Below are 22247 nucleotides of genomic sequence, written 5' to 3' on the forward strand. Positions count from 1 at the left end.
GCCTGGGGCCTGCTTCTGATTCTGTGTCTGCCTCTCTCTCTGCCCCTCTCCAGCTCATACTCTGTCTGTCTCTCTCTCTCTCTCTGAAAAATAAGCATTAAAAAATTGTTTAAAAAAATATTCAACATCATTCATCATTAGAGATATGCAAATTAAATCCTCTATGAGATACCACTTCACACTCATTAGAGTGGCTCTAATCAGAAAGATAGACAATAACAAATGTTGACAAGAATGTGGAGAAATGGGGACCCTCATCTATTGTTAATGGAAATATAAAATGGTACAACCATTTTGGAAAAGTTTGGCAGTTTCTTAAAAGATAACACAAATTTACTCTATGACACAGACATTCCTTAATGATCTACATATGTTCACACAAAGATTTGCACATAAATGTTTATAGAAGCCCTATTCATAATACCTAAAAAGTGGAAACAACCCAAATGTCAATCAATACTGTAATCTAACTCAGAAGGTTCACTCCTTGGAGTGCATGAAATTGAACACAACCCAAGGAAATGTGGAAAGCAAAGGAATTTTTATTACTTGTTACAAGTAAGGAGACAGGGAGAGAGTGCTTTAGGCAATTACGGGGTTAGCAGGGGAAATTTTTATTCAGCATAATAGGGGATGGGGGCGGGGCGCTTGCCTAGACACTTCCAATTCAATTGTGCATTCCTCCTAACATCTCAACACGCTAGTGCATACATCTTATGTTTTAAAAAATGACAATAAACTCCACATATAGAAGATGTTAGTATTGTAATGAGCTAAAGGTAACCTCAGAACAACTAGGCGCTTGGGGACATCTGCGCAGGTCTGAAGTTCCAATCCATCCCAAACTGGCTGGCATAAGGGGCTCTCAGGCAAGACATACTTAGCAAGGGGTTATCAGGTGAAAAACCTATTTGGGTATCTCCTTGGCTGGATCAGTTGGTTCTGCAAAACAAAACATATTCCCTGCATTTGTCTTTTCCCCTCCTCCTTTCCGCAGAGCAACTTCCCATGGCATTCTAGCTAACAATACTACAATGGGAAGGCACCGGGCTGGCTTGGTCAGTAGAGCATGCAACTCTTTTTTTCTCAGGGTCGGGAGTTCGAGCCCCACATTGGGTGTAGAGATTCCTTAAAAAAAAAAAAAAAGTACTACAATGAGATACTATTCAACATCAAAAAAGGAAAGGAATACTGGTGCATGCTATAATAGGGATGAATCTGAAATAAAAATTATGCTAAGTGAAAAAAGCCAGAGGTGTGTGGCTGGCTCAGTCGGTGGAGCATGAGACTCTTGATTTTGGGGTTGTGAGTTCAAGTCCTACCACTGGGTATACGGCTTACTTAAAAATAAAATCTTAAGGGGCACCTTGGTGTCACAGTTGGTTAAGCATCAGACTCCAGCTCAGGTCATGATCTCACTGTTCGTGAGTTTGAGCCCCAAGTCGGATTCTGTGCTGACAGCTCAGAGCCTGGAGGCTGCTTTGGATTCTGTGTCTCTTTCTTTCTCTGCCCTCTCCCACTTGTGCTCTGTCTCTCTCTCAAAAATTAACATTAAAAAAATAAAATAAAAAATAAAACTTAAAAAAAAAAAACACAACAAGGCAGCCAGACACAAAAACCACATATTGTATGGTTCTATTTACATGTGTAGAAAAAGCAGACCTCTACAGACAGGAAGTGGATGAATGGTTTTATGGGGCTGGTACTAGGGTCAGTGGTTGTAGCTGAGCACAAGGGTCTTATTCAGGTGGTATTTTATTGAGGTGATGGAATGTTCTAAAACTGTATTGGGTGATAGTTGCACAACTTAGTAAATTTATTAAAAATCATTAAATTAGAGGCACTGGGGTGGTTCAGTTGGTTGAGCATCCGACTCTTGATTTCGGCTCATGTCCTGATCCAAGGGTTGTAGGATCAAGCCTTGCTTTGGGCTGTATGCTGAGTGTGGAGCCTGCTCAAAATTCTCTTTCTCTTTCCCGCTGCCCCTCTCCCTCACTTGTGTGGGCTCTCTAAAATTAAGAAAAAATTAAATTAGGGGCACCTGGGTGGCTCAGTCGGCTAAGCCTCCAACTTCGGCTCGGGTCATGATCTCACGGCTCGTGGGTTCGAGCCCTGCATCGGGCTCTGTGCTGACAGCTCAGAGCCTGGAGCCTGCTTCAGATTCTGTGTCTTCCTGTCTCCCTGCCCCTCCCCCTCTCATGCTCTGTCTCAAAAATAAATAAAATATTTTTTAAAAATTTAAAAAAATTAAAAAAAAAGAAAAAGTTAAATTAAAAAATCATTAAATCATACCCTCAAAATGGGCAGATTTTGTGGCATGTAAACTATACCTCAGTAAATTTGGTTTTGGGGCACCAGGGTGGCTCAGTCAGTTAAGCGTCTGACTTAGGCTCAGGTCATGATCTCACAGTTTGTGGGTTCAAGCCCCATGTAGGGATTTCTGCTGTCAGCACAGAGTCCACTTTAGATCCTCTGTCTCCCTCTCTCTCTGCCCCTTCCCTGCTCTTGCTCTCTCTCTCTCTCTCAAAAATAAATAAACATTAAAAATTTGTTTTTATTATTTCTTTATTTTTAAAAGTATATTTATTTATTTTGAGAGACAGTGAGCACAAACAGAGAAGGGGCAGAGACAGAGGGAGATAATCCCAAACAAGCTCCATACTGTCAGTGCAGACCCCGATGCAGGGCTCGAACTCACGAACCATGAAATCATGACCTGAGCCGAAATCAAGAGTTGGACCCAAGTGCCCCAATAAAGTTGCTTTTACAAAAAGAACAATGTCAATGGCAATGTAAACAATTTATGTGTATATAAAGCATTTAGCATACTGTCTGGAACATAATAAGCGCTCAATAAATGTGGTTAACTTTTTAAAAAAAGTCTAGGGGCGCCTGGGTGGCTCAGTTGGTTGGGTGTTTGACTTCATCTCAGGTCATGATCTCACCATTTGTGACTTTAAGCCCTGCATTGGGCTCTGTGCTGACACCTTGGAGCCTGGAGCCTGCTTCAGATTCCGTGTCTCCCTTTCTCTGCTCCTTCTCCTCTCACACTACATCTCTCTCTCTCTCTCAAAAATAAACAAAAATAAAAAAATTAAAGTCTATACTCAATGTAGGGCTCGAACTCACATCTTGGAGATCCAGACTTGCATACTCCACCAGCTGAGGCAGCCAGACACCCCTATAGTTAACCTTTAATGCTAATAATATTGCCATTATCATTACTGATGTAACGCTTACTATGTGTTGGGCACCATGCTGAGTGCTGGATAAAGTGATAAAGTAAAGCTCCAGGGAAGAATCCTTGAGCTAGAAGCATGGCATAAACTTTATGCTATAAAGATGAACTTTAATGTTCAGATCCCACTGCCATTGCTAGCAAGTCACCCTTAAAAGTGAAAGTTGTTCACCCCTGTTTTTTTGCCTTCATAGTAAGCACAACTTCTGTGATTTTATTTTTTTATGTGAGCACCTGTTTCATGTCTGTCTCCCTCACTGGATGAGGGCAGGTAAAGTTCTGTTCCACTCATTACAGCAGGTAGTCACCTTCTACTAGACTTTTAGTTTATTTTTGATTTCGTTTAAAAATTTTTTTATTTATTTATGATAGAGAGAGAGTGAGGAGGAGGGGCAGAGAGAGAGGGAGACAGAGGATCCAAAGCAGGCTCTGCATTGACAGCAGAGAGCCGGATGCTAGGCTCAAACTTACCAATGGTGAGATCATGACCTGAGCAGATGTTAGATGTTTAACTGACAGAGCCACCCAGCCACTCTTTATTTTTAATTTTTTAAAAGTAATCTCTACACCCAACATGGGGCTCAAATTCACCACCAAGATCAAAATCAAGAGTCAGATCTCCACCAACTGAGCTAGCCAGTGCCCCATTCTAGGAGACTTTTTGCTGAGTCTGATAAGAGCAGTAGTTGCTGCTGATACCATTCCTTTCCTCCTTATTCCCATGAATGCAGATGGGATGTCTGGAGTTTCAGCAGTCACCTTACAACCATGAGGTGCACCCCTCTGAGGGCCAAAGCCAGGTTGTGAAGTGTGGAGAAAGATAGAATGAGCCTGTCTCTTTGGCGACTTGGTTGAGCAATGAGCCAATGTCAATAAGTCAGACTTATTATACATCAGAGAAAAAACCTTATATTTATTTAAGACCTTGTTGCTAGGGTTTTCTATTTCTGGTAATGGAACACATGACTAAACGACAATATCGGTAAGACTGAAGCGATACTCTTGAGAGATTTTTGTCTAGTGGAGGAAGATGGGGATGTAAATAAATCCAGGCATTTGTAGAACACTTGTTTATGGAACTCTGTACAGGGTGAAGTAATGGACCCCATCAAGGAATCCCTAGTTAGATAGGCTTAGGTGGTTGGGTGGAGAACTGCCCCCACTAACTGAGACAGAAAACCTAGGAGGTAGAGCTCATTTGTGGGGCAAATAGATTAGTTCTTTATTGGGCATGTACCTAAATAATTTTTAGGTACCTGTAGGGATTCAGGGGTAGGGGTCCAGAGATAGGAGGAAGTTTGGATCTGAAGACAGGGGAGAAGACTGCACTGGAGTACAGAATAGGTGTCATCAATGTGCAAAGGAGTGAAGCCTGAGAGTTTAAGTGTTTTGAATTCTTGTTTCAGGCTTTATGCTAAGAGCTTATTATTACCACCTCCATCATCATCGATTCCACAGCTAACATTTACAGAGCACTTAATACATGCCAGTTTGACTACTAAGTGCTTATGTGCATTATCTCACTCAGTTGTCACTGGAAGAAAGGGAAGTACCAAAAAAGGGAAGTACCGTTCCAATTTTAGTTATAATTGAAGATTAGAGAAATGAAGTAACTTGCCCCAGGTCATACTGTTAGTGAGTCGTGAAACCGGAAACATCTAAGGAGTTTGGAGAATGAGAGGAGAAGGCAAAAGACAGAGAGCCATGAGAACATCAATATATTTTTAGTTCTTGAAAGTTTTTAAATTAAAAAATAATTTTCTAGGGGCGCCTGGGTGGCTTAGTCGCTTAAGCGTCCGACTTTCGCTTGGGTCATTGAAAAAAAAGAAATACTTTTAATATAAAAAAATTTTCTAATTAAAAATTTAAGGTATCATGTATACTGAATGTTATGGACAAGTTATAAGTGTACAGCTCAATGACATTTTAAAATGTGAACACACTACTGTAATAACCATCACCCAGATCAAGAAATAGAATGTTACCCCTCCAAAAAAAAGAAAGAAAAAAATTAGAAACTCAATAACAACAAACTTTACTAACACTCCAGAAGCATTCTTTTTTTTCCCCTTCCAGAATCATTGTTTACATTACTCCCCCATCATTGCCTGCCCCCCACCCAAAGGTAACCTCACCTTTGACTTCTTTCATCATGATTAGTTTTGCTGTAAATATCAACATTTAAGGGGTGGGAAAGGAAAGATGAGCTTAAAAAGGTGACAGGTAAACTGGTCAGAGAAATGGGAGGATGTCAAGAGAGCCCGAAGGCTTCAACTTTCACCAGGGTGCACCGATTGGAATCTAGCAATACAAAATCCTCTTTGGTAGCGGTGGGAATTGTAGCAAGATAAAATTCATGAAGTAGTTGGTGGTGACAGCAGTACTAGCAACTGTATCTATGCCCAGCTTAGTGGAGTTGGTAAAGCAAGGTGGCAGCAGCAAGAACGACAGCAAGGAGAGCAGTAGGTGCATTCTTTGGCATGGTTTGGGGTGGTTTTCTTTACTAGGTTGGATTCTTCAGGCTCTTAATTTTGTGAGCTACCCCATATAATCTATTATCCAATATATTCTCTTACTAGGTCAAGAGAGAACAACTTCATAATTGTGAAAGGCTATTGGTTGCCTACCTAACCACCAACGATCATTCCCTGGTCTTTTTTGAAACAGAACTCTCCCCTCTGCCCCCTTTCTTGGGACACATGTACCCAGTCCAAGGGGAATAAATCACGATTGATCTACCTCCATGCCACGTAGGTAATAGCATCCATTTTGTCAGCATATATTACCCCTCATTTCACAATAATCCCGCAAGGCAGGTATTATTGTCTCCATTTTCCGATGGGAAAACTCAGGCTCAGAGGAGTGATTGATTTTGAACACAGATCTGACTCCATAGCTCTTTAGAGTGCACTACACCCTAACTCATCTATGGGTAATTTTGCACATTTTTTATGATTCGGGTTGAATATTCTACTTTTCTACTGGACGTATCAGAGGGTCCTGTATGGAGGCTTCCTTGCCCATCATCCGTGGTAATATGGACGTCCTTAGGGCGACTAAGTACCCCTTAGGAACAGCTCCTAATGACTTCTAGGCACCCCCTCAACTCTCCAGAAGTGCGTCTAATGATTCCCTGGATCTTCTCCCTCGCCCCAAGAGCTGCTCTTAATGACCCCCAAATCCCTGCTCATCGAAGAACTGCTTTTTAATGACCCTAAGGACATCCCACCTCAGAGCTCTTTCCCTTTCAGGAACTGCTCCCTTCAGGAAATGTCTCGGTTTGCCGGCGGGTGAGGGGTTCCCCAGGATACGGGACTTTCAGCTTTAGAAACCAAGGCAGTCTCTGGCAAAATGAGACAAGTTGGTCACCCTATCAGAAACTGCTTGATCTCGGAAGCTGGCTCTAAGGGCTCCCAGGGCACTTCTACCTTAGGCAAGGGTCTCACCCTAAAAAGACTCTGCCCCACCCTTTCGTTAGTAACATCCTACAATAATCTCATTGCCTCTACCCTCGCCCCCATCCTATTTCCAGGCACTCGCCTCTTTCAATTCTGATTAGCTCTGGTCGGTCAGAAGCCCGCCTATGATTGGCCAGCCCCGTAATCCAGCCAAGATGCTCAGTGGCCGCAGTCCCGAGTGGTACAGCTTTTCCTCCTGGCAACAGCCCGACCCTGCGCTCATAGGCTGAGCAGATTGATACGCCCCGACTTTGGGCGACTGCAGCGCGTGCTCATTGGCTGGTTGAGGAGTGATAGCGGCCGTCAGATTGGTTGACCCTGTACGGCTGCGCAGAGGCCGTTCTTTCTTGAGGAGGCGGAGCTTCACCTTTCGCCGGCTGAAAAAGCAGTAGATACAGCTAGTGGCGACAGCAGGAGCCCAGCCTTAGCCCTTCCGGGGCGGTGGGCTCTAGGTAAGAACTACAGGGTTTTGGAATCCTTTGGATTTGTTGCTGCCCGTAGCCGTGATCGTGAGCTCCGGTGGGGGGAGGGGCGGGGTTGCCGTCAGCGGTGAGTGATAGGCATGGTTCTTGGCCAATGGGAACAGGAGCTTCTAATATGGGTCATAAGATTGGTCCTTTCTAATCCCTTATGGCCAATGCACGTCGGGAAGGGAGGCGGGTGTACTAGGCCTTATTTTCTTCTTCCTGCGGCCGGGCCTCACTCGCCTAGGCGGCGGGGCCGGGAGGGGCTGGCCGTCTACGCGGTGAGGATCGGGGACCTTGGGAGCGGGGGCTACCTTGGGAGTGGTACCCGCGGGGGCGGCCGTGAGGGGAGGGGGCGGGAGTTAGAGGCGGTTGTTAGCAACAGCGACCTTTATTGAGTTATTAGGTACAGGGCCTAGTGCTTAGCGTTTCGCTTGCATCATCTGAGTTAATCACAGCAACCCTGCTGGGCAAGAAGGTTGGGATCCCCATTTTACAGGTGGGGAAACTGAGACTTGGACAACTCACACAGTCAAGGTCACACAGCTAATAAATAGCAGAGACCGGATCTGTATTCAGAGTTGTTTGGATTCCGGAGCCGGTGCTCTGAAACTACTAGGCTTTGTTGCTGGATGGGGGAAATGAAGGAGTCAAGGAACCAGAGCTTTCCCCAGGGAATAGATGGGGGGAAGGGAATCTTAGGGTTGAAGAAAGGGAGTGAGCTACTGGAGTGGGGGCGAGGAAATCAGTTATTCAGTAGTTACCAAGTGCCTACTCTGTGTCGTGCATTGTTCTAGGTTGTAGGCATAACAAAGATGACTAAGTCCAGAGGCAGGTGAAGCCCCGTGAGTGGCTTCCAAGGCCCAGGTGACGGGGCCTCACACTGCGTTCACAGGATTGTATATTGTTGTCAGATTTGTTGAAGATATTTTGCAGTTTTAAAAAAGAGGGTCCTGGACATTGATTAAACTTCAGAGGTTCCTCCACCCTTGCATCTGCGCTTGCAGATGGCTTTAGTCTAGGTGGAAGTTACGATGTAGGCAGCATCGGGTAGTGGAAGAAGCGCTGGGAGTGCGTTGCAGGACTGTGGGGGAATTTCCTGGTATTTAAAAGGAGGATAAACGTAAACCTGCCGTGTAAAGTTTTGGTGAGGTGCGGGAAAAGCTCCTGGCCAAGAACACACTTTTATTTTTGGTGAATGGAAGCTTGAGAGATGTGGGTAGTGGCTCATTCTCTCCTACCTTAGGTAGGTCTGTGCCCATGCTGTCTTCCTAGTCTGTTACTAGGTTGCTGGTCGATTGGAGACAGATTTCCCTTCTGAGCTCTCCTCTCTGGGGAACTCTTGAAGCTGAACTGCCATGGCTTTGGGGCCCATATTGGGGGAATGGAGGAGGGAAATGTTTCTGCTTCTAAAGTGGCCCCTTTTATCTAGTATGCTTGGTTCTAATTCAGCTGGAATAGTCTATTGTGTTATCAGGCAATGGAGATGCATCCACTTAGTTGAAGGCCTCTTCTAGAAACACAATATTTGACCTTTTCCAGTCAGTTTGAAGTTTGCCCTGTATTGCTAGTTTATTGCCCATTTAAATTTTGTCCTTTGAATTCTGGGTACGGTACACTTGGACTAGTCTTCTTGCTTGATCTCATGTAATACTGCTGAAATTACATTTTGGTTTAGATATGAGAACAATTTCACTTTACGGTTTTAAATACTAATAACAGTGTACTTTTTACGTCTTAAACTTTGTAATCTTGTAGCCAAGTAACTGTCTTTAGGAATCTAGAATAGATAGGGCTTTAAGCCGTGCTCTAAAAGGGAGCCCGTAGGTTGTTTTTTAAATTTGGTTGTACTACATTGTTTAATATACCCGAAAGCAGTTATCAAAGGTGAATAAGGGAGCAACTTGAAAAGATAAAACTAAAATAGGGGCAGGGCAGCAATAGTATTGTTAGATACGATCAACGCTCTAGTAACAGTTTAGCTGAAACAATGTCTCCATTTAAGTGAGATTTGAATACATACAATTTTGATACATCTGATTCTTTTTTTTTAAATTTTTTAATGTTTTTATTTATTTGTGAGAGAGAGAGAGAGACAGCATGAGCAGGGGAGGGTCAGAGAGAGAGGGATACACAGAATCTGAAGCAGGCTCCAGGCTCCGAGCTAGCTAGCTAGCTAGCTGTCAGCACAGAGCCCGACGCGGGGCTTGAACCCATGAACTGTGAGATCATGACCTGAGCCGAAGTCGGCTTTATTTTATTTTTAATGTTTTATTTTAAAATTTTATTTTAAAATTTTTAATATTTTAATTAAAAAAATAATTATTTATTTATTTATTTTGAGAGATAGAGAAAGCACAAGGGAGTGGCACAGAGAGAGAGAATCAGAATCCCAAGCAGGTATTGCTAAGTGCAGAGCCCGATGCAGGGCTCAGAACTCATGAACTGTGAGATCATGACCTGAGCTGAGAGTCAGATGCTTAGCCGACTGAGCCACCCAGTTGCCCTAGTATATCCAATTCTTTTAAATAGAAACTTTTCTGTCCGTGTTCTTGTTCATTTAAATAACCTATGTAGAGGCAGATTCTAGGTGTGAGGTCGTAATACTTCTTCAGAACTTCTACATCTTTTACTGTTTCAGCACTGACATTCCCAGCATTTTTTTTCAAGTTCTATTTAAATTCCAGTTATTTTATATACAGTGTAATATTAGTTTCAGGTGTAGAATTCACCTACACCATCCAATGCTCATCCCAACAAGTGCCTTCCTTAATTCCCATCACCTATTTAGCCCATCCTCCTTGACGTTCCCAGCATTTAACTCTAATTACATTTTATATGATTTTATGTTCTTAATGTATTTCTTCAGATTCCTGTCAGACCAGAGTGACCTCAAAAAGGAGGGAAAATGGCTTCTGAATCTGAAACTCTGAATCCCAGTGCTCGGATAATGACTTTTTACCCCACCATGGAGGAGTTCCGCAACTTCAGTCGATACATGGCTTACATTGAATCCCAAGGAGCTCATCGGGCTGGGCTGGCCAAGGTGAGGGTGGGTGGGATTGTTCCACAGGGCTTTGTGAGGCGCAGCAGAAGTCTTTCCTAAAGGCAGGGTGTGGAGTATATACTTCCTATTTGCAAGTTAATGCCTTCTGTTAACATATGAAACACCTTTTAGGTAGGAGGGGAGCTTGGAGTCTTTTTTTGGAGTCTTTTTTAAAGGGAGGTAAAGAGCTTGCCTCCTGGGCCAGCTGCTGTGGTGCTCCGATCCCCTTGGAGATGGGTGCTTTAGTGTTTGCACTTGAGGGCTTATATGCCGTGTCCACCTTCTCTCATCCTCACTTCAGTCTCATCCAGCACTCTGATAGCAGGCTGGCTTCTCTTGCGCACTTCCGTCAGATTAAGAGAATCAAGTCTTCAGTCTCCTCTCTCGGTGCCCAGATGAGATAGCTGAGAATGAGTATTACTCATCTTTGGTCGTTGCAACTAGGCGGCTAGTTGGTAGCTGAACTGAATCAGGGTTAGCACAACAGTGTGACTTGCTCTGTTGGGGTGAGTGTGGTTAAATCAGTCACTTTGTAGTAAAGTTGGCCGGTTGGATAGCATCCTACCCACATCCCGGACTATGAGCCGCTTGCCCCATTTCTGATCTCTCTGTTTCCTGTGTTCCCTACAGGTTGTACCTCCAAAGGAGTGGAAGCCTCGAGCGTCCTATGATGATATTGATGATCTGGTCATTCCTGCCCCCATCCAACAGCTGGTGACTGGGCAGTCTGGCCTCTTCACTCAGTACAACATACAGAAGAAAGCCATGACTGTTCGAGAGTTCCGCAAGATAGCCAATAGTGATAAGTGAGTGAAAACGCATTCCTTCCCACCTAGGAGCTCAGGTCTCACCTTCTTAGCTGTCTGCTAAGACTGCTGTCGTGAGCCTGAAGAACACTTTTCTCAGCTCTAGCCTCTGTCTCCCTTTCTGCTCTTTTTTGGAAGCATTCGTACTCTCAGTACTGTGTCACAGTCTAAACGCATCCGTACCGTAATTTTGCCTAAAGTAATCCCATTCTTTTTCCATCAGAAGCAGAATCATTTTCTGACCCTGGTAAGTTGCAGAGTTGCAAAGGGGAACGTTGGAGTTGGTTCAAAAGGAGTTTTTGCCCGATGTATTGATAACACCTGCTTATTGAAAAGCGGCCTCAGCAGTTGATTCTCTTTCTTCGGGGTTCGGGGTTCTTCTGTCTTTTATTGTGCTCAGATTCCTCTCTACCGGTCCAGCATCTTGACAGGACAAAATGTGACTAAGCTTCTGAGCTGGTCGCTGTTTCTATCTCCATGCTTTATCCTGCATACATTCTTATCTCTGTTAGAAACGTCTTTGTTTAGCCTGCTGTTTTTAGTTGTTTTCTGTTTATAATATTGAGCTTCATTTGACCTCCCATTTATAGAGGATGAATTGTGTGGTTCCCTCACTGAGCACTGACTGTTCCTTCTTAATCTTCTCTCTCGGACTTTTTCCTTTCCCATGTTATTCCTTAATTTTTGAGTCCACAAGGGATTCCTTCCCTTTACTCTTGCTTTTATTCCTGAGCCCTTTTGATCTGTGCATGTTATGACTTCAGCCAGTCAGACATTATATTTTGTCTTCGCTGTGTATGAGCCCAGAGCTAGATCTGTAGCTGGCCAGTCTTCACGCTCCTGGGGGCGTCCCTTCGTGTGCTTTATTCAGTGCTCTGTCTCACATCAGATCTTGTTCTGTTTCTGTGCTTTGCCTTCTTTTCCTTTGACTTACACAATTCGAAATGTGGCTTTCCAGTTTTATTGACAGCTTAACTTAAAAAAAATTTTTTTTTAAATGTTTTTTAAAATTTATTTTTGAGAGAGAGAGAGGCAGTGTGAGCAGGGAAGGGTCAGAGAGAGAGGGAGACACAGAGTCCGAAACAGGCTCCAGGCTCTTGAGCTAGCTGTAAGCACAGAGCCTGACGCGGGGCTCGGACCCACAAACCGTGAGATCATGACCTGAGCTGAAGTCGGATGTTTAATCCATTGAGCTGATGTTTAATCCACTGAGCCACCCAGGCGCCCATACAGCTTAACCCTTAAAAAATTTTTTTTATGTTTATTTTTTTTTTTTTTGAGAGAGAGGGGGAGTGTATGTGTGAGCAGGGGAGGGGCAGAGAGAGGGAGACAGAATCTGAGTTGTCAGCACAGAGCCTGATGCCGGGCTTCAACCCATGAACTGCAAGATCATGACCTGACCTGAAGTCGGTCATTCAACTGATGGAGCCCTGGCAGTGCCCTGGCAGCTTAACTTTTAAAAACACCTGTATTGCTGACCCACCTGCTGTCTAACGAGTGAGTATGTTAGAGCCTGTTGAAGAAGAGTGACATGCTCTGCACAGGAAAGGCTGTGCTGTCCTTTCTGTCTGGTTTCTAGCCATGCCCTGGGGCCAGGGCCCTCAGCTTTCAGGCTCCTATAGCGCTCCACCAGAGGCCTCAGCCTCTCGTATCCAGGTTCTCTTCTCAAAATGGTAGGTCTTCCAGGATACCTCTTTTCTTTTTAAATTAGCAGGCCCCTTTTTTCCCCTCTATCTGAAAGGCAACAAATTCTTGCCCTTGATTTCTTATCTGCTTGATCGGCCAGCTTTAAGAAAACCCAGCAGGTAAAAATCTAAATTTATAAAGCAGATCAGTTGGAGGTGGGAGAGTTACTTCTATTTCAAAGGGAATTTAAGAGTCCTAAACTGTATTATTCAATAGGTGGACCTGAAAATGTAAGGCTGCATTTAAAGTAAGATGGTTTTCCCACCAAGGTCATTGTCTCCACAGTTTGTTGTGGGTCTTTGCTTCTATTGTTTATCCATTCATAATATTTCTTTGCCATTTGAGTTGTAATGTTCATTTTCAAATATCTATTCAGTTTACACCTTATTCTTTTTAAAATTGCTATGTAATAATTTTTAAGTGGTTTGAATTTTTTAAAAGATTTTTTTTGGAGTAAGTTCTCAGTATGTGATAATTGAGCTGAAGAGTATAGATATTTTTAATGTCTTTATGTAGAGAGATAGATATAGACAGCTGTGTATATATATATAGAGAGAGAGAGAGAGCGTGTGCGCTATATATATGTATACGTACATATATAAAAATACCTTTTTAAAAATACCTTTCTTGGGGCGCCTGGGTGGCTCAGTTGGTTAAGCGTCCAGCTTTGGCTCAGGTCATGATCTAATGGTTCTTGGGTTCAAGCCCTGCGTTGGGCTCTGTGCTGACAGCTAGCTCAGAGCCTGGAGCCTATTTCAGATTCTGTGCCTCCCTCTCTCTGACCCTCCTCTGTTCACGCTTGCTCTCTCTCTTTCTCTCTCTCTCAGAAATAAATAAAACATTTAAAAAAATAAAAATTTTTTTAATTGAAATACTTTGTTTTTAGGCGTGATAATTTGTTGAGTTAGGCACTGCATAATGGGGACGTAGCAATGACAATGCAGATGAGCTCCCTTGGAGCCACTTCCTTTACAGAGCGTAGTACTGTTCTAGAATGTCAGCTCTCCACATGCTGGCAGGTCTGGTTGTCTGTGGATGTATAGGGATTTGCTTGCTTTCTCCTTGGGTGGCCGGGCCACTCCTGATTCTGGCAGGATGTAGTTTTCAGTGGTGTCTTGAAAAAGTTGAGGGTGTTCTGCTTCTCAGGGAAGATGCGCTTAACATCTTCATATACGTTACCTTCCTCAGGCCCGGAGCTTATGGAAGGGATGTTGAGGAGGTGACTGTGTATCGGAACCGTGAAGGCCAAGTTTATGTCTTGTTCGTTTGAAATGTCTATTTTCCCTAGAACAGGGGATTGTGTCTTGTGTCTTGTCCTTTCATCATGCCTGATGAATTTAGTCCTTGTAAGTGGTTAACACTTTTTTTTTTTTTTTTTTACTTTTGAAAGGTACTGTACCCCACGCTACAGTGAGTTTGAAGAGCTTGAACGGAAATACTGGAAGAATCTCACATTCAATCCCCCAATCTATGGTGCAGATGTGAATGGCACTCTCTATGAAAAGGTGAGACTTCTGGGAAGGCCTCTGCAGCATGTTTGTAATTTAACACCGTTTTTACCTGCCCAGCACTTAGTAGGCACCCAGAAGCTGCTTGCTGAGTGAGAGCTTGAACAAAAGAATGACCCACCACCACCTGATATGCTGTGCACACTTAATTGTGGGTATTTTTGCATGTGACTGAATTGTATTTCTCCCACTCTCCATTTGAATCGGGTGATTTAGTGTTCTTTGCGAAGGCTGTTAGACTAGTCTGTGGGTGGTAGCCTGGGTGGTAGCCCGATGACTTCTTGAAAGGGTGGGCTCACAGTATATGGGGGAGTGGTTTCTGCAGAAAAAAGATCACTGACTAATTTAGTGAAAGGGGCATATTTTTAAGAAGAGAAACATTTAGGTTTTCAGAACCCTCAAACAAGATACTTCAGCAGAACCTGTTTTAACAACTTGAGTCAGATTGGGGTGTAGTGCTTTTCGGAATAAAGAACAACCTTAAATATGATATAGGGAAGGAATAATTGGGACCGTTTTTGGATGATAAAAAAATCTGTGGGGCATTTTAGGGATTATCACCCAGATTAATTTTAATGTGTTTGTAAATTACTGGAAAGAGGGAGTTTGAAAAGATTCCGTTTGTCAGTGACAATTTTTTGAGTGGTGGAAAGTGAAACTTACAGATGTTAAATGGCAGGGCGTAGTAATCCAGAACATAATTAGAAAAGGTGGGCTTCTAGCTGACCATTTAAATTTCAGAAAAGGATTTTGGTGACATTGTAGACTTTTTACTGAAGACACTGCCTGGTGGAACCTGGGGCTAAACAGTCACAGATTGGGATGATTCGTTCCCGTGTTTTTGTTTTTTTGTTTATTAATTTTTTTTAAATGGTTTATTTATTTATGAGAGAGAGAGACAGACAGACAATGTGAACAGGGAAGGGGCAGAGAGAGAGGGAGACACAGAATCGGAAACAGGCTCCAGGCTTTGAGCTAGCTGTCAGCACAGAGGCTGACGCAGAGCTCGAACCCACGAGCCGTGAGATCATGACCTGAGCCGAAGTCGGACACTTAACCAACTGAGCCAGCCGGGCGCCCCTCCCATGTTTTGTATTTTTAGTGATTTAAGAGTTCTTTCCTATTTTGGCCTCAGTTTCTTTAGTTTCAGATCAAACTCTTCCCCCTGGGGTTGAGAACAGGTGCCTGCCCCCTGCTTATTCATCTGTCACATACCCCTTTTCTTTCCCAAGTGGGGTTTGCCTTTTGGAGGTCTGATGGCGTCACTTCTAGTGGTGGCTGTGAAGAGTGAGTGGGGGAGGCCGTGGTCCTCATGTCCAGGCAATTTTGACATTGTTCCACATCGTTATTAGAGGTGACAGGTTACCTGTGAGCCTCCCGTTGTATGTACTGTAATTGCCCTCAACTGTGACTTGACTTCGCAGCATGTCGACGAGTGGAATATTGGGCGGCTGAAAACCATCCTGGACTTGGTGGAGAAGGAGAGCGGGATCACCATCGAGGGTGTGAACACCCCATACCTGTACTTCGGCATGTGGAAGACCTCCTTTGCCTGGCACACTGAAGACATGGACTTGTACAGCATCAACTACCTGCACTTTGGAGAGCCAAAGTCCTGGTAAAGTCGGGTTGCAGTTGGCACCGGGGCGGCGCGGCGGGGCCTCTCAGCTCTAGTGTGCAGAGGTGGCAGCTTGAGGTCTTGTTAGAATGTGCATTCAGGTTCCGTAGGCCTGGGGTGGGACTGGCATTTGACATTTCCCCCCAGGTTTTGAAGCTACTAGATGCTCTTAGAGCTCTGGTGCTCAGACCCCTCCCTGAGTAGTGAGGCCGTAGAGGGCTGGTCATTGAATAACACCCGACGCAAAGAGAAGTTGGCTGAGTTACCGAGAGCCACAGAGGCTGTTCCAGGCTTTCCTAGGCTCTCCCACTGCTTTCTGATTTCTTTTTCCGAACAGGCCTGAGGCATTTCTTAGAGGCAGACTTCCAAGACTGGAGTCGCTCCTTCAGATGATAGAAAGCTTTCTTTTCCTCATGGAAAAAATATTTGGTGAGCAGCAGTGTGTGCTTAAACCCAAGAGGGGACGCAGGGCTACTCCGTATGCGCTTCCTGCTCTCCAGGATGGCCTCCGTCTAGCTGGGGAGACAAAGATCTGTTCTGTCCTCTCTCCCTGTGCTGATCCATGTCTCAATCCCAGCATTTTAGTGAAGATCCTGCGTTCGACCGCAGTGACTGAGACAGATAGCTATGCATTGTCACCCAGATAGGAGACTGGTCAGGAGAGAGAAGGTGGGAGAGAAGCTCTGATGTGGGTACTCTAGATCTTGGTGGAAGGGTACACAAAGGTGGGGTGGGACTTGGAGAAGGCTTCCCTGAAAGAGGTGACCACCAAGCTGAGGCCTAGCTGGGTGGGGCGGTGGCGGGTTTCACACAGGGAAGACTGAGGAAAGTGTGTCCGGGTGGTTGGAATGAATGACACGTACAGAGGCCCTAACCTGAGACGGAGCACAATGTCTTTGGGAACTAGAGGAAGTCCGTTGTGGTTTGGGTGCTGTGGATAAGGATGGAAGAGCGAGGAGGCCGATGGGGACACCGTGGGCCAGGTCATGGGGAGTCATGGAAACCGTATGCATCTCTATGTCCTTTTCCATCATTTTCAGCCACTTCTTTTCCTAAAGGTTTTCCTTTTTCCAAAGGCTTTCCAGTCTCTAGTCTGGGGGGTGGGGGGGCCGACCTTCTGAGCCTGTGCAGACTCCCTAACTGCTGTCCCATCAATACCTTTCTTAGATGGCTAGACTTCTAGAATCTGTAAAAGTAGTTTTTGTGCTTTCCCCCTGTTTATTCCTAAGTTCCCTGAGATTGGATTTTCATTTTCCTGTAGAGAGAAGATTTTTCTAGTTATTACATAAACTCTTTTAGGTCATCTGAAGAGGGACCCCCCCAGAGACTTCTGGGTAAGGCTGCCTGATGGATCCCAAGGTCCCTTTGGGTGACCAACATTTCCCTCCACTCCCCATCTGTTTTGTTTCATAGTGAAACTGTTTGGGATAGGAAGTTTCTGTTATTGTGGAATAATCTTTACAATTAACTATAATGGTTAAAATAGACTTAACTGTGAGTTTCAGAATATAAAGTTTAACAGTTCTGCAAAACTTTTATTTTTTAAAGTTTTTATTTTTTTTATTTAGAGAAAACAGGGGAGAGGGGCAGAGGGAGAAAGAATCTTAAGCTGGCTCTGCGCTGAGTGTGGCTCCATCCCATGGCCGTGAGATCATGACCTGAGCCGAAATCAAGTGTCAGATACCCAACTGACTGAGCCACCAGGCACCCCAGTTTTGCAAAAATTTTACATAGTTACAGGATTTTTGTGTGTGTGTGTGTGTGTGTTTATGAAGAGCAATTTCTGTGGTGTCTTGCTACCCTGTGTGGGTAATCAGTGTAGCTATTATGGGGATGATGTGAAAATGGGGTCGGCAGCAGCTAATAGGGCCAGGTCTCTGGTATCAGGTCTGTTTTCCCCATTCCTCCTCCATCATGTCCCCCTTAGGGGGACAGGCTCCACCGGGAGCACTTTCATGCTATCCTTTAAAAAATTTTTTTATTGCTTCAACATTATAAAGGAGAACAGTGCTGATCGCGTACTAGAAGTTCTGACTCATGGTAAATGTTCAGTAAAAGTGTCGGTAAATGAATGAAGACTAGAGAAATAAATTCACTTGTACTTTGTGGGCTTCTCTCCCCGAAGTCTAACATGTCATTTCTCCAGACTCCTTTCCAGTTTTTGTGGTTGGGAGCTGTTTTGAGAGGGGGGCTGAGCCCCTTGGGTGCTATAGCATGCGCTCCTCAGCATCCAGTGCCTCTGTGTAATTGCAGGTACTCTGTCCCCCCGGAGCACGGAAAGCGGTTGGAGCGCCTTGCCAAAGGTACTGTGTCTCTTTCCTGTGCCAGCTCAGGCCCTCAGGCCCTGTGAGCTATGCTAATTGCTCTAAAATGTCCATTCTCTGTAGTCAGATTTCTTACTTGTCCTTTAACAGGCCTTCGTGTAGGTGATGAGCTAGACTGCCAGAGTGGGTACCCTGGCAGAGCAGTTAAAAATCTGGAAACTTCCTCCGTTTGTCCTAGGAAGGGACTAAGTAATTCTTAGTCTTTGCCTTGGTTTTATCAAGTGTGGGCTTATTTGACCACGGAGAGTATACCAGTCACACTGGTTCTGGTTCTTCTGCCAGAAATCTATAGGTTAAAATTAAATTTTTGTGCTTTGGTTCTTTTAAGTGGACTTTAATAGATTTGTACCTCTACGGGGCCCATTTCAAGAGAGCTTGGGTATACGGTGCTGTAGATGTGTTACTAACAAAAGATTGAGGGATACAGAGTGACGGAGGAAGGTCTTAAAATAGTTTCCAAGCTCTCTATAAGAACAGGACGGGTTGGGTGATCTCAGTTTCCCAGACAGAATGTGATTACCCAGGTAAGCCGTTAGAGAGCCCAGAGGCTCATCGTAGAATCTTAGGATTGGCCTGAAGCTAGACAGATGTGCGGAGATCGCGTTGCTGATTTAGCCTCCTGACAGCCAGATGAGATGCACAGGAGTCTAGTGGCTGCAGGGTTGCGGGGCTGGTGTGGAGCAGTATATTCACCTGTGCCCGTTTTCAATGAAACAGGTTTTTTCCCTGGAAGCGCTCAGAGCTGTGAGGCTTTTCTCCGCCATAAGATGACCTTGATTTCTCCTTTAATGCTGAAGAAGTATGGAATTCCCTTTGACAAGGTGAGCTGACTGTACATACGGTCCTTAGGCTTACAAGGAAGACGGCCACCCTTTTTGGCTGTTTCACAGAGGGCCTTTATTCTAGCTCATCCCTCTGTACCAGGTAACCCACATAGCAGTACTTGATCCAAGGATATGAAAGGTGGAGGAACTGGAGCTCTCCGTTGCCGGAGGAGAGTCACATCCCCTTAAATAGTGTTAACTTGGGGGAATGGTCAGTTATAGTGCTGGGGGCTGATAGGACCAGGCTTTGCACCTTACAAAGACCCCAGTGGTTTTATGACTTGGCTGGACTACTCCGTGAGGCTGGAGCAGAGCGCAGAGCCCCGGTCCTGTAGGCATCAGCCATTTGATGCAACTGGTTCAAGTCTCCTCTTGTCCAGGTGACCCAAGAAGCTGGTGAATTCATGATCACCTTTCCTTACGGTTACCATGCCGGCTTTAACCATGGCTTCAACTGCGCGGAGTCCACCAATTTTGCCACTCGGCGGTGGATTGAGTATGGCAAACAAGCTGTGCTGGTGAGTCTCTTTGCTTTCTTTCCACATGCCATGACTGAAAGTGTCTGGTGAGCAAATTCTTGTTAGATGCACTGGCTGGTGGTTCGAACATTCTTTGAGCTGCTGGAATTCAGAAACTGACGGGGTTGTGCCAAAGTGCCAGTATATTGCATCCATGCAGAATTTAGAAGAATTTGTTCAGGCTTGGGATGCGTAAAGTGAGATTTCCATGCTCAGAGTCCATTTGAGCACGAGAACTGCACCCACGCACATGGATATTTCTTGCTTTGACTGCTCTGGGATTTCTCCATTGAGGAAAGCTTAGGGTCAGGATGCAAGCAGGGCTGGCCACTTGACTGGGAGCACACTCACTGATGTGGTCCTGGCTTGGATGTGTCTCAGAGGGAAGGTGGATGTTGAGCCTTCCAGGTCCAAGCGCAGAGCCTCACCTCCAGCATTTCTTTATGCATCCTAGTTCGTGCCCAGGTGGGCTCACCCCAGCGCTGCACATCCCTCTCTGCCTTTTTCCCTGCTTCCCTCCATGCTCGAAGGCTCTGCAAGGACAATGTGGCCTCAGCCTGTGAACGCAAACAGTTTGGCTTTCAATTGTCTTGTGTCTTTTGCACTTGGAGTGGGGAGATGGGGTTTGGGGGTCACACGGAAGCCATTAAAGAGTGTTGACCGGAGCTCTCCTGGTTCCCTGGGATAGTGCTCCTGTAGAAAGGACATGGTGAAGATCTCCATGGACGTGTTTGTGAGGAAGTTCCAGCCAGAAAGGTACAAACTTTGGAAAGCCGGGAAGGACACCACAGTTATCGACCATACTCTGCCTACGCCAGAAGCCGCCGAGTTTCTTAAGGAAAATGAACTGCCCCCAAGAGCCAGAAGCGAGGAGGAGTGTCCAGAGGAGGATGACATGGAAGGGGTTGAGGATGGAGAGGAGGGCGACTTAAAGAGAAGGTAACCCAACAGTCCTCTGGGCCCAGCTGTTTGAGGGAAGGGTGTCAGGCAACTTCCATAACCTGCCAAGAGGCTGTTTCTGTGTAGGGTGTTTGAGCCACAGCAGAGGGAATATTCTTCTTGGGAAAGGCTCCAGAATCCTCAGAGCAAGGGCATTCAGGCCCTTCCTTACGGCTGTTTCCCAGGAGTGATCACCTCCATATGCGAGCCTGTAATTAGCCAGAGCGAAGGTCACATAAGAGAGCATGGCTCCCTCCGAACCAGAAGAGCCATATTTTCTCCTTCCCATAGGAGGCATTTTTTTAAAAAAGGAGAGTATGGTAGTGGGAGTGAAGCTCACAAGGGCAGGGGGGTGGTGTGATTGAAGTTGGCCAGCACCGTTGGTGTCTAAGACAGAGAATCTGGGCCACGGGGAGGAGGAAGGAGCATTCGTGGGGTCCCTGCTGTGTGCCAGGTGCTCTGTCAGGCACTCTGCGCACCCTGAGCTTCACATCAGATCTTTGAGGTGGATGGTGATAACTATTTCCCATTGGGTGGAACAGGCTCAGAGAGGTGAGGTCCCTTGTCTCTCCCACAGATAAGAGGTAGGACTGAAGTGTGACGCGTACTGGACAGGCCCTGGCCATTCATTCATTTTGGGCTGTGTGTGAATATGTATGTAGGTAAATGTACTTGCGGGCCCTTAAAAAGTTCGCTCTCCTTGCAGCCTAGCCAAGCACCGTATAGGGACAAAGAGGCACCGAGTTTGTCTTGAAATACCCCAGGAGGTGAGTCAGAGCGAGCTCTTCCCCAAGGAGGAGTTGAGTACGGGGCAGTACGATATGACGGAGTGCCATGCTGCCCTTGCTCCCGTGAGGCCTACCCACAACTCTGTGCGGCAAGTCGAAGACGGCCTTCCCTTCCCAGGTTCGTTGGTTATGGTATTTTCCCCACAGGTGTAACTGTGCTCTGTTGTGAGTTGGATGCTGTGTTGGTTGCAGGGTCACAGATCTGGAAAAGTAGGGGGGGAGCTGTCTGAGGAGAGTGTCCGTGGAGCGTGAGAAGTGAATCGGTGTGAGAGAAGCCCTTTGGGTAGGGACATTCGAGGTGGAAGGTAGGGGAGTCCCCCTTCCTCTATACCTGGTGAGGGCTCAGGGAGTCACTGAAGGTTGGTGAAGTGACCGTGAACCAGCTCTTACAAGAGAAGTGGGAGCTTTCTGGGGCAGCAGGGAGTAGGGGGCACGTGGAAAGGGCACCTAGAGGGGAGTAGCAGGGGTGATGGTGTGCAGGTATGGAAGCACGTGAGCTTTCCTGTAATTGGGGAAGCTGGCATCGGTGTCCTGTAATTTGAAGATAGGGCTGGGAAGGGAAGACTGCTGTGCTAGCTGGAGATGAGGCGAGAATAGGAGTGAGCTGGTGTGGGGACTGATTGCCATTTTAGAGTTTGCTCAATCGGGGTGGAGGGGCCACTTGTATTTTAGGAAGGAAGTGGCGTCCTCAGATGAGGTGTGGCGGAGCAGTCACTAGGAGGTTGTTGAGGGTGGACTTGGCAGGGAGGGGCTTGCGTCAGTCTCAGGTGAGGCTTGGAGTGTCTGTACTGAGGGTGGCCTTTGTGTCTGGACAGTCGGATGGCACTGTGGATGCGGCCCTGGGGCCTGTCTCCCTCTGTTCAAATTTTCTAGCTTGAGGTCACCAGGTCTCTGCTGAGTGCAGGCCTTCGTTTCCTGCAGGAGACTCTGAGGAAACGGCAGCTGCCACTTAGTGTCTGCTGCATGCCAGGCCACACTCCCGCCATAGACCCAGAACCTGGAGATTAGGTGGTAGATGGCTTGCATCCCA

At 45.6% G+C, this 22247-nt stretch overlaps 1 protein-coding gene across 2 annotated transcripts in view; it reads left to right on the forward strand.

Annotated features, from left to right (window-relative positions):
• Positions 1-7042: 7042 nt before the first annotated feature.
• Positions 7043-22247, forward strand: part of KDM4A (lysine demethylase 4A) — a 46851-nt gene continuing 31646 nt past the window's right edge. The window contains exons 1-10 of one of the 2 annotated variants that reach the window (XM_077752044.1): positions 7043-7148; positions 10030-10206; positions 10837-11012; positions 14089-14203; positions 15631-15824; positions 18078-18127; positions 18866-18969; positions 19353-19490; positions 20179-20429; positions 21136-21335. In XM_077752044.1, the coding sequence (XP_077608170.1) occupies positions 10069-10206; positions 10837-11012; positions 14089-14203; positions 15631-15824; positions 18078-18127; positions 18866-18969; positions 19353-19490; positions 20179-20429; positions 21136-21335 (1366 nt within the window). In that variant the 5' untranslated portion in view covers positions 7043-7148; positions 10030-10068. Of the gene's footprint in view, positions 7149-7387; positions 7442-10029; positions 10207-10836; positions 11013-14088; positions 14204-15630; positions 15825-18077; positions 18128-18865; positions 18970-19352; positions 19491-20178; positions 20430-21135; positions 21336-22247 lie in introns of those variants that run through there. The other variant, XM_077752043.1, reaches the window with a different exon arrangement.

The sequence above is a fragment of the Crocuta crocuta genome, unplaced genomic scaffold, assembly GCF_008692635.1.
Source record: "Crocuta crocuta isolate KB4526 unplaced genomic scaffold, BGI_CrCroc_1.0 scaffold367, whole genome shotgun sequence".
Lineage (NCBI taxonomy): Eukaryota > Metazoa > Chordata > Mammalia > Carnivora > Hyaenidae > Crocuta > Crocuta crocuta.